The sequence below is a fragment of the Alexandromys fortis genome, unplaced genomic scaffold (genome assembly GCF_014885135.2).
Source record: "Alexandromys fortis isolate MF-2015 unplaced genomic scaffold, M_Fortis_MF-2015_v1.1 scaffold_277, whole genome shotgun sequence".
In the NCBI taxonomy this organism is placed as follows: domain Eukaryota; kingdom Metazoa; phylum Chordata; class Mammalia; order Rodentia; family Cricetidae; genus Alexandromys; species Alexandromys fortis.
In genome coordinates, this window is record NW_026068153.1 from 461,040 (window position 1) to 473,149 (window position 12,110).

Genomic DNA, 12,110 nt, shown 5'->3' on the forward strand with positions numbered 1-12,110 from the left:
ATCACTGAAGCTCCTGAATATCTTCAATTGGCCTTGTCAGCTGGGAAGCTAGTTCTCAACAGGGAAGTGCAAATGGGGTGAAGAATAGAAGCTGGAAATCAAAAATGCAAAAAAGAGCTAGACACCAGCTGGCAGAATGGTCCAGGCACAGAAGCTAGCCTTGGGATCTTAGGTAGGCCTGGGGCACCTACCAATTCTCTAGTCTGCCAGAGCTATACCCCCAGAGGGAGGTGTAAAGGACCAGTCCTGCACCTCAGACCTGGAGAGTCTGATTTGTCCACGCTTAAGACCCTACAGAAAAAAAAAAACAGGCATTTCTCCATGCACCCTCCTCCAACCCCTTCTGAGTAGGTTTACTTATATTTGATGGGACGTCCCTGGCTACTTTAATCCTTGAGTCTAAAGAATCTGAGTTCATCCCACTTAGCTCAGAAAGTTTGTTTCATGGTTCATTTTATATTTCCTTTCTAATCAGAGGACTGTCTCGTCTATATCTGAATTGCCCAAAGCCATTAGATCCCCGCACTCAGGGGATAAATGGCTTGTAATAGCATCTTCACACAAGGGCTGCATCCCATTCTTCTCATCCACACACTGGATGAAAATTCCATCTACTCATTACTACAGAGAGGGTTTCTTGGATCTTACTGATCAGTAGTACCTCTGGACTCCGCCCTTTCCAGGATCCTGCTTTATTTGCTTCACCAAGCCCTCGCTCATATCTAACTTGTTCTCATGGACTCACTCACCTCCCCACTGGCCTTCCCTCTGCTTCACTAGAATGAAAGTTCTGCACACCATCAGAACAAGAACAGTACCAAACACATGGTGTGTTTGCATCAATGCTTCTTCAAATGATGCTGTTTTTCAGATGAATTTGTCCTCCCTAAATTCTTTCCTTCTACAAGGGGATACTGATCACATGTCAATTAGCACACTTTCTGTAGATCATTCTGGACCCAGGTGGAGCACACAGCATATGATTAGGCCATAGGTGACCAACCACAAAGTATCTAAGTGGTTAGAACTCTCTCCCCTTCTGGCAAATCAGCAGCGGCTGTTAGCTGAGCATTTGACTTCATGTACTGTAGTCTTCAGTTTTCACAGCTCTGAGAACCTCCAGCAAATGCTATCTTGGCTCACAATGATCTTTTACAATTCATTTGAAAACACACACACTGGTTAAAATACTGTGGGGGAAATCTAGTGGATTAGCACACAAAACAATTTTAAGCAACTGGAATAGTCCTTGCTAAGGAAGGGTGGTCCTAAAATTGAAAATGATAGGATTTTCCTAGCTGAATATGGAGTAGGCCCACAGCCATCTGGGGATTGGAGGTCCAAGGGAAAAAGAGCCCCATCTGACTGGCCTTCCTAACTAGCAACCCATTTTTCATGGATTAGCAAAACAATAAACTCTAGGAAAGCCAATGTAGACATTAAAACCTAAAGTTATTAACAGGACAAACAAAAAAAGTACAATGGATTTCTCTCTGTGCTAATGTTCCTGGGACAGAACAGAGAAGGCTGCTATTTCTAGAGATGTTTGCAAGCCATCCCTGAAGCAGTACTCTGAGATCTGAGATCTGGATGGTGGACCACGGTCCGGCAATGGCATCCTGAGCAAATGCACTTGCCTATCTGTATCATGTGCTAAGGACCGAAAACATGTTAGTTAAGAAACATTACTGTAGGTCTGGGGAGATGGTTTGGTTGATAAAGTTAATTGCCACATAAGCTTGAGAATCTGAGTTTGATTCCTGGTACCCACATTAAAAATCAAAAGCTGGAGACAGCTGAACCAAGCTCATGGAAACTTATGAACTCTAGACCAACTCTGTGGAGCCTCTGTGGGCCCTCCGTATGTGGGAGACAGTGGTGAAGCTCAGATTACCTGAGGGGTCCCTGGTAGTAGGACCAGGATCTATCCCTGGTGCTTGAGCTAGCTTGTTAGAGCCCATTTTCTACAGTGGGATATCAGGTTCAGCCTCAACAGAAGCAAGAAGAGGCCTAGCCCAGTCCCAACTTAATGTCCCAGACTTTGTTTACTCCTGATTGGAGTCCTTACCCACTGGGAGGAGTAGATGGGAGGGGGAACCGAAAAACTGAGTTAGAATGTAAACTAAAAGTTTAAAAAAAGTAAAATAATTTAAAAGAAAAAGCTGGATATAGTGGAGCATGCTCAAAATTCTAGTGCAAGGGAGGTGGAGGCAGGATGCCCAGAGAACCACTGGCCCTCTAGTCAAGCTGAATCACTGAGCTCCAGGTCCAGGGAGAGACCCTGACTCAAAAGAGAAAGTAGAGAATGATTGAGAAATATACCTGATATTGGTCTCTGGCACATGTGTGTGCACACGGGCAAACACACACACCAAGTGCACACATAAATATACATATACCAAAAAAATCCAAAAATTTCTTATAACAGAAAATAATGCAGTTAATATTACTAGAATAATCACGACACTAGCAAGAGGGAAGAAAGATGGTGCCTCCGTGGACTTTCACAATCATGAAGCTTGAGCAGTTCGCATCCATCTCCTCACACGTAATGTGATTAAAATGCACTGTCGGACAACCGGCCTAAGGCCATGAAACGACCAGATGGCAGAGCAGATGAAGACCAGGAACGGCACGCATCCCACCTCCCGTGAGACCTTGTGACAGGACATAACCACTACTATTGTCCTGATGAAAATGGAGAGACTGAAAATTCTGCTCTTGAGAGAAAAATGAACAAAATTCTCCTTTAAGCTTAAGTTCTGATCCAAGATCTAGTCACCTCGATCTTTGCTCAGAATTTTAGTTATCAAAAATAGCTAGGGCAAAGTTACAGTGGACTCTGCTACTCAGTCAGGAAATCTACTCTGAGCAAAAGTTATCAAGCCAGGCAAAGGGGAAGGACACCCAGTCCACATTCCCTTACTCACCAGGATGACTTTCTCGATCTCCTTGGGTGCACACCAGTGAAACATCCCAGTGGAGTCGTACTTTTTCACATTGGAGTCCATGTTGTCAATCTGATCATTGCCAGGGATTAACAAGGGGTCATGCCTGGGGAGAAAAGGCAGCAAAACCTAAGTGGAAAATGCGATAAATAATAAATGCAAAGGGTCCTCAACTTACATCTCGGAGGAGATGACAGATGCCGAGAAAGTGGCTGTCACCAATGGCCATCTTCCTTCTCTCCTGCAGAGCATGTCCCCTGAAAGGCAGCTGCCCAGACCACACACCCCTTTGGATGGCATTTGACTATGTCAGGTAGTAATTCTGCCTTTCTCCTGCCTATTTTGTAAATGTGCTTCATGCCACTTTGTGGGGTTAGCTTCACTTTTTATGATTATCTCATTCCTTGTTGTCTCGTTTTACTAGCTATCCACCTTCCCCAGCACACACACACACACACACACACACGCACACGCACACACACTCACACCCCAAAGAGTTGCTATTAGCATTGGCAATGAAGAGGAAGGAATAGGAATAGAGCATCGTGCTGGCTGACTGGCATCAGGATGGAAAGCCAATTACTCGCTCTTTCTGACTACAACTTCTGACACGATGCTCTTCGCAGTAAAAGCTTTAACAGGCTGCACTTTAAATATTTTAGCAATTTGCCCAATCAGATTTCGCTCTCCCCAGCTGAAGGCCTTTAAAGATTCAACAGCGTGTCACTTCAGAGCAGATTGACTACCAAATGTCCACATCTGGAATACATGATTTCAATACTAAACAACACCCTCTCTCCTTGCCTTGACAACTGTATTTGTGCTTAACTGTCCAATGACAGGGCTCTGCATCCCCACCTTCAATTCCCAACGTAGCATTCCTTGGATGAGAGCCTCAAGCTCTGAAGCATCTTAATAAACTCGTTTCATACTCTCAAGACTACATCCACTCCTTCTGGAAGAATGGCTGTATAGAGGCTGCCCCTCCAGTGAGTCGGCAGGGTCTAACTGACAACCTTAGGAATCACAATGGAATCAGGCAGTTCTCCCATGCACACAGTATAATAAACAAGCCCTCCAGCTCAGGCTATAGTCACCATCTCTGGCTCTATCTTTGATATGGTCAGCCATATCAAAGCTCGTGTGTGGGAAGCTCGTGTTGGCATCTGCAACAACGAACCACAGAAAATTAAGATATTATCCTAAGAAGATCTATCCTGCAACGAAATTATCCTTAAGCCAACTTCAACCAAAGACAGAAACAGATTCAAATTTCAAAATGGTACAGTGACATGATGCTACCTTTAAAATGATGTACTTCAAACATTAAAGAATAGTATTTATTTAAGCTTTTATATTTCTTTCCAAGACATGCCTCGTGTTTCTCATCTCTGTGCTCTGACCATAGAGGGTAGAGCAGCAATCTCTCTAATCTTGTTTAATGACAAAATTAAGCCTTTGGATCTCTAGCATGGCCTGTCTAGTATGCCTTCCACACACAGAGCTAGAAACTCGGTGTGTGTTTTCATTCTCGGTGATTTGCTTTGAGGCCACAGCAAATGACAAATACCATGTGATGAGATCCTGTGGAGTCATCTTCAAGGAGCATGCTAGATGACTGCAGGAACTGTCACATCTGATCTTTAAAGGAACAGAACAACCCAATTCGGAGTAGCATCTCAGAGGCCCAGTTGCTGAGAGGTCTTCAGGGGCCATAGAGTACCAGGACACCTCTCACATACAAAGCTGTGTGCAAAAGTGCTAAAATAAGGGTCAGTAAGATTGATCATTGGTAAAGGTGCTGGCTGTGCAAGTCCTGACACTTGAGTGTAATCCTGGAAGCCGTGTAAGGTGTTTAGAGAGAAACGACTCCGTGCGGTTGTCCTCTGACTGCCACACACACTGGCGTTTGTGTTTCCACACCCACACTCCATGAATACATCCATGCCCACCCCCCACACATACAAAGTAAATAAAATTAAAAAACATAAATGCTAAAGAGGGGCAACTATTGATTTGAAAACTGATTTAACGGGTCACAGAACATGATGAAAGCATCATTTGATGGTCTGGAGACAAAGAGGTGGTGGTTAGTGGGTAAAGAGCTCGCTGTACAAGCATAAGGACCTAGCTTCAGAGTCCTGGCACCCATAGAACTGTGGCTTATGACTGCTTCCCCAGAAATGAAGGGAGAAGACAGGCGAGTCCAGAGAGCTAACTGGCCAGCCAGCACAGCCTAGTTGGTGAGATTTCTGGAGAGACCTGTATCAAAGACTAAAGTGGACAGCAATAAAGGAAGACATATGACCTCAAGCTCTGCCTGCTACATGCACGCACAGGGGTAACCACCCCCAACATTTGTATGCACATTCACACAAAACACACACACACACATACACACACACACTTTAGTACATGAGAGGCTTTCTTATTCACCTTTGAGAAATCTTGAATAGTTTCATAGATATCCAGCATCTGTCATAGGTAGGTGGACAAAAGCTACCATAAAAAAGAGGGTTGAGAAAGTAAAGTCTTTTTTCAGCCCTTGAAGAACTTGTTTTGGGTTGCAAGAGAATCTTAAATCTGCACTGAAGATGGAATCAAGTTCATATTCATTTGTCCTTATTGTTGGTGGGAAAGAGGGTATTGTCTTAGATTTCAAATGCCTGGGACCCACTTCTAGTGCAGTAAGTCTTAAAAGATAGCCAGAACCATATTCACATATTCCTAGGTAAGCTGAAAATATAACAGGGAGGCAAAAATTCATTGAAAAAAAATATGCCCTGGGAGAGAGGTTGATATGTTTTGGCTTGAAACAATGGGTTCATTCTTGAAGGTATGTCTAGGTAAGAATGGCCTGTAACCATGGTAGAAAGGAGAAAAATGGATGGACAACTGCCCATCACTGAAAGAAAAAAGTGACAATGAAAGTTAATTATGAACTAACTAAGGATGGGATTTAGGGAAAGCAGCTAGGGTTTCAAGCCATGATTTGTGCCTCTAACATGCAGAATCATGCAGCAAGTCTCCGGGGAGCGTCACATAGACTCTGTTTTCCACATAGATCTCTGAGTCTGGCCTAGATCTCACCAAGCATGTCCCCCAAAGGGTCTGATCTGAGAAACATGAACACACACACGAAAGAAAAAGAAAGAAAGAAAGAAAGAAAGAAAGAAAGAAAGAAAGAGAAGAGAAGAGAAGAGAAGAGAAGAGAAGAGAAGAGAAGAGAAGAGAAGAGACATCTCCCTGAATGCAGATATTTACTTTGGAGAACAGACAAGGCACCTGGAGTTCCAACTTTGGTCTCTTTAATCAGTAAAGTTATCAATAAGCATGAGATCCCTATTCTAAGCTAGCAAAGGAGGATGTAACAATGTCAAAGGAAGGTTCACATGTAGCAGGAAAAAAACATAGGTCAAAGGTCATGGTACACTAGGGTGTGCGCTATAGTAAATTCGCATGTAAGACAATGTGGCTATGAAGGCTTTAAGAAACAACCTGTTTGTTCCACATTGGTTAGTATCAGGGAAGTTAGGAGGGGGAACAACAAAGCAACAGTTGACCCCCTAAGACAAGGGTCATAGGGATAGCTGACAAGCTGTGAAAAGTGAGTTAGTGTTGTTCCACCAGCAGCCATCAGGATCCACTCAAAGAAATGAGGTCTACGCAGCCACAAAGTGGTAACCAAAAGTGGCGGTTGGAGACGTCTGGTTTTCTGCTGCTTAACGGAAGCCACAGAAGCCTGAGAGACAGGGTAGGAAATGTTCTTAGATGAGCACTGGCAGTCAACAGAGGGATGAGCCAACTGACCCAAAGAACAGACTGACTCATGACATCAGGTAGACCCAGCAGCGTGCTTCCAAAAAGGAAAAAAAGTTACATAAAATAGAATATTGAAAATGGGTTCTTTTGCAAGGTACAAGAGCTAGGGCTCTTAGGGGTCGCTTAAAAATGCTGGGGAGCCTAGAAGACCTTCATGTTTGAAGCAGTAGTTTCTTCTTGGGGAGAGATTGGGCCACTGCTGAGCTGAGAGAGGCTAGAAGGCAGTGGATAGGTAAAAAAAAAGGTTTTTGGAGAGTGGGGTCAGAAGCACCGAAGACTGATTGATTTACAGTTCCATTGAAAGTTATGGTCCCTGGATTCTGCTGTGATGGGGTGGTGGTACTGGAGTGTGATTCATCCCAGTGGCATGAGAATATAGGATTATTCTGGGCCAGACAGGATGGGTTTCTTTACCATGTGGGTCCCTCTAGCAATTTCAAGTGTCTGTCTTTCAATGGTGGGTGTCTCCAGGGTCAGGGATTCTACAAATTGTTCTTCTGGAAGACAGCCTGTGTTTATGCCATTAAGCACACCAGCCAACATTGTTGTGGTCCAGGTAGATCAGGAGGAACCAGGCAGGTTGCTACGCACGTGAAAGGAGGTTCATGGGAAGCCTCTCTGAGCAAGGCATCCCAGCATCTTCAGCTTGCAGGATAATGATCACAGGTACTTGTAAAGACCTTCAATAAATTCAATGAGCTCTGATACCTAGTGAACCTGATGACCAACACTAAATACTAGCCCCTTTCATGGAATGAAATTTCCAACCTACACAGCAATCCACAACTCTTCTAGAAAGCTCTTTAATTAATACAAGGCACATTTGTCACTTAAGGCGTGCCAGAGCCTTTGTCTTATTTTAAAGGGACAGAAAGTGGATGTGATGGGTTACAGCTGCAGCTGCTAGCTCACTGCTGTGCACAGGTGTGCCATTTGTATGTTAAGATCTTCACCCTCAGTACACCAGAATATGACGAGATTTTGAGTTATGCTATTTATAAAAGTAAGAAAGATCACTGGGGTAGGTCATCACTTGATTTTTTTTTAATATATCAAGAGTGAAATTATAGACTCAGCCATCGACAGAACAAAAGCCACAATAAAGTACTGGAGACGGAGAGAGACCAGCAGATTGGGAAGAGAGGCTAAATCAGTTCCTTCTCCAGGAACTCAGAAAGAATCAGTCCTTCCGAAGTCTTGACCTTGAACTTTTAGTCGCTAGAACTTTGAGAAAGAAACTTTCTGCCCCGAATAATGCGGCTCTACTTGAGTAGTAATGTTTATTGAACTTTAACCTGCATTGGGCTACATTACAAATGACAGCCTAACCCTAGAGAGAAGAGGAAGTTTGTTCACTAGTCAGTCTGCTCAATTGATCTAAAAGTGTAGTTTCACCAATGGTGTTTAGGGATTGATACCAATAAAGGCAGGAAACCTCCTATTTCCTCAGAGGCAGTTCACACAGTGGGTAAGGAGCCTAAGCACAAAGGCAAAAGCGCATGTCTTCAAATCCTGGCCTGCCTCATACTTGCCAAGTTGTACCCTGCTTCAGCTTTTCAATCAGTAAAACAGGGAGTGTTAGATATCATCCTTATGCAATAGATTCAACCTTGGGCATACACAAACAAAGCCACGTCACACAAGCAGTGAACAACTCAGTGATGGGCTTCAACAAGTGTTTACTGCTACCGTCCCCGCTGTTCTTTACTGCTGGCTAAGACTCTAGTCCTGCTTTGGTGCCTCTGATATGACCAAAAGGAAGAAGGCAGAGTGAAAAGGCCAATGAGAAAGATATAGGACTACTTCTGTTGGCCATCCTACTCCATGACAGAGTTCCCATAAATTAAAACCTTACAAATGTTACCATGCTAAAATTTCCCCCCACATTTTGTCACGTGGCCATCAAACTAACACTCATGGGCATTTTCTGTTACCAACAACCCATGTGCATGGGAGGGGGGGCAGCATAGCTTCAGTGGCACTGTGAGAAAGAGGGAAACAAGGCTTTGAAAGAGGAGGTCTGACTGACCGGAAGCCAGTCCTGCTGGGCTACCCCCTTCCCCCCTGCAGGAGGCAGCTGTGTCTTGTTTCTGCTCCCCTGCAGCCCAAGCCACAATGCCCTAAGCTGTAAAGAGAGGGCAAACAACATCAAGGGTATGTATGAAGTGCACAGCTTGCATGAATACTCAGTAGAAAATTACCCCCGTGAGCCCTTGTCAAGACAATGTGCTAAGGAGTGGCTCAAAAATCAATTAAGGCTTGTGTGAGTCTTTGTCATGTGCCAAAGATCTGAAGGCTGGTTTAGGAATGCCCACTATTTATAACACAGCAGCCCCAGTGAGCTAGGTTTTGTTTTGTTTTGTTTTTTTCCTTTCTTTCTCTTTGCTCCTTGCCTCTCAATTCCTACCTCCGATGTCCACAGCTAGAAATTAAGCATGCCTGACTTCAAGAGGAGAATAAAAGATCTTTGTTTGGAGGGTGTGCAGAGCAAGGAATGCCACTTGCCATCAATTAATCTCAGGAAGTGAACTAAATGCCCTGCCGCAGCAGAGACACAAAAAGCTTGCCTTGAAGACAAGAGCCTGAAGCTAAACCGCAAATCCCTTTCCAAGCAAACCTGCTGTGAGAAAGTCGAATTATATTATAAAGAGTAGAGTTCCCCTTACAGCTGAATATAGCAAATCCCAATTTGCTACGTGGCTTTGAGTTCAACACTGGGCTTCAGACACTTACATTAAAACACAAGGAGCCCAACAATGTCCAGAAAGAAGGAAGCGGCTAGGCAGCTTCAGAATTTCACCCTTCTTCCCACTTTAACGTTTCATCACAGGGTAAGGCCTTTTCCATCATCACGAACATCCCCCACAGACAGAGGCTGACCCCATCCTGCAGTGGGCTCCCAGCAATGGGCAGCAGCGGGGTGAAATGTGAGCACAACCCCTCCACAAGGAACAGAGCATCTGTGTTATCAGATGCCGTTGTGCCGAGTGTTTCTTAGACTTCACCTTTCTGCTAAAATGGTCGGTTTCAGTGACTTCTATGACTCTTTTCCTATAGAAGTACGAGTTGTTCCTTGGGAGACAAGAATTTGTGTGTCTGTCTCATTCATTAAACGGCAAGCGTTGGGAGGACTCAGATCTTGCATTTTCTCCCCCGTGCGTTTTTCAGCAACCAGTAGAGGACACAACGAATGCCCAATAAGCAACCAGGATTACAGTAAGAACCAGTCAAAGAGCTCTTGTCTCTGAACATCACTAGACCTATTATGCGGTCCAGAATGTATACCCAGCAGGAGCCCATTTCTTTTGTTCTCTTTTGATGACTTGTTCTGGTCTTTTCTAATATTTTTCACAAATAGTGTATTTGAGTTAAGACAGGCTATGTGCCATTAAGAAGGGCATCATGGTGGGAAGGAAGACTATAAAGTATGTCTTTAAGCAATCAAGGCTGCCTGGAGTTTGCCTGGAGCCAGCCGCCCTAAGTACTCAGCAGGGAGGAACCAGGTGTGACGTCCTTAGTGGTCCAGACAGATGTTATTAATGAAGGAACTATTCAGGCTCCGGTGTAAAACATGAATACTTCTGAAAGGTGGGGCCCATCACTTCAAGTTTCTCTTCTTGCATTGGTTCTAGTAAGAAGATAGTTCTGGGCAGATACGTCCCACTCCTGAGTGCCTTTTGGCTCCTGGTAAGTAATATTTTCTATTCTGTTGTGAAGATACTGAACTGTACGGCCTGGTACCTGCCAGAATCCTTCTATTCTGCGACTACCCTCTTGACAGCCAGCATTGCCTCTGAGATGTGGCCTTCTAGGACTCAGCCACTGCTCTCTTCCAGACAGCCAACCATGGAGCCACCTAAACAAAACTTTCACACCATGCTCCAGCCACCCTGTGTAAACATGGGACCCTCTCAGCTTCCCTGGTTCTAACTGCATCAGTGTTTCCCATCTCCCCCTAATGCAGTATCACTTATTAGGAGTCCTCCTCAGTGGGAAACGGAGGTTACTGCTGTTATGCTGAAGAAATGTCTCAGGGAGTGGACATGGTCCTTGGTTCTTTATGAGGCCTCTGAAGTGAAAGGACAATGCCCTCCAGCTGAGCACAAACTTGTCCTGCTTCCTGTGTCAAGTCCCTCCAAACCCTGGAATTATGACACCCATGATGTTTTCATTCCCTGGTCCCATGGGGGACTGTCACAAGCTGTTAGCTTGTGCGTTAGGGGATGGATTTACTTAGCTAACCTGGCTCATGCCTTCCTTCTTTCTCTGCCCAGTGGAAAAGCTGTGAGAGTGGCTTCTGTCTGCAGCCCTGAGTGGGCTTCAGGCCAATTTTCCATTTCCTATTATTAGAATCTGTCTCACTGGCAGGGTTTGGTATGAGAAGTCTGAACAAAAGGTCCCCATGAAAGGTATGAGTCAAAAGAGAGGAGATACAACTTAACAAGTAGATGTTCATTTCACCTACTGATCAGCCAGTGCCCAAGAGAACAGTCTGCTCCCTCAAATCCTATTCCCTTCCTTCTCAGGAAACTGGGGGCTAATGCTTCCAGGTCTCACGACGTGACGTGTTCTTCTAAGAGCTCAATGTCTCTGTTTGGGGCATCATTGATTATCTGTGCTAGCCAGCTATCTGGGCAAGAGATATCTCTGTATTAATTGTCTGCCTGACACATCCCACAGAAATCTTCATTTCTGTGCTTCTCTGCCTTGCTCAGATTGCAAAACTGATGTCAGAAATACCACGTGACCTAAACTGAGACCTTGGTACTCAGAAAACCGTGACAGAGGCTGAGGTTGGGTGGGCTCCCTCCTACACATCTCATTTACAAGTGCAGAAAGGTCCTGATGGGGGACTCCATGGCCACCCTCATGTCATTAGCAATGATCCTTCCACACCCAACTTAGGGTACCAATGCCTCCAAAACCTGCAAGAGTTTCCCGATGCTTACAACAGGCAAGATCCTCCGTGACTGGGAAGCTAGAATACATACACATTTTCAACTCCAGTGATGTTTCTCCATGGACCCTTCGACGCCATCATAATATGCCATGTACAGTGGTCTAAGGGCAACAACTCTTTCCTCCATCTTTCTAACATGTGAGACTTCCCCAGATGTGATCGACTTCACCTCTCTATGCCAAGCTGCTTCATTTGTCATATGGGGGAACATACACTTGCTAAGAGAGCTCCAGTTATCAATGAGTTTACATGCACAACACTCTGAAATAATGCTCGGGCAACCATGAGCCAGAGGGGGTAGCGACATCAGTAGAGACTCTTCTATAATGATGGCAAATGGGACCTCCTTCAAAAATCAGCCACAGCCGCTCAGAGGGACA

At 44.6% G+C, this 12,110-nt stretch overlaps 1 protein-coding gene across 7 annotated transcripts in view; it reads right to left on the bottom strand.

The window, feature by feature from the left end:
• The window catches only part of Kcnma1 (potassium calcium-activated channel subfamily M alpha 1), a 717,904-nt gene that overhangs the window by 75,534 nt on the left and 630,260 nt on the right, over positions 1 to 12,110 (bottom strand). For all 7 annotated transcript variants that reach the window (XM_050127309.1, XM_050127310.1, XM_050127305.1 and 4 more), the window contains one exon: positions 2,931 to 3,054. In XM_050127309.1, the coding sequence (XP_049983266.1) occupies positions 2,931 to 3,054 (124 nt within the window). The remainder of the gene's footprint in view (positions 1 to 2,930; positions 3,055 to 12,110) is intronic.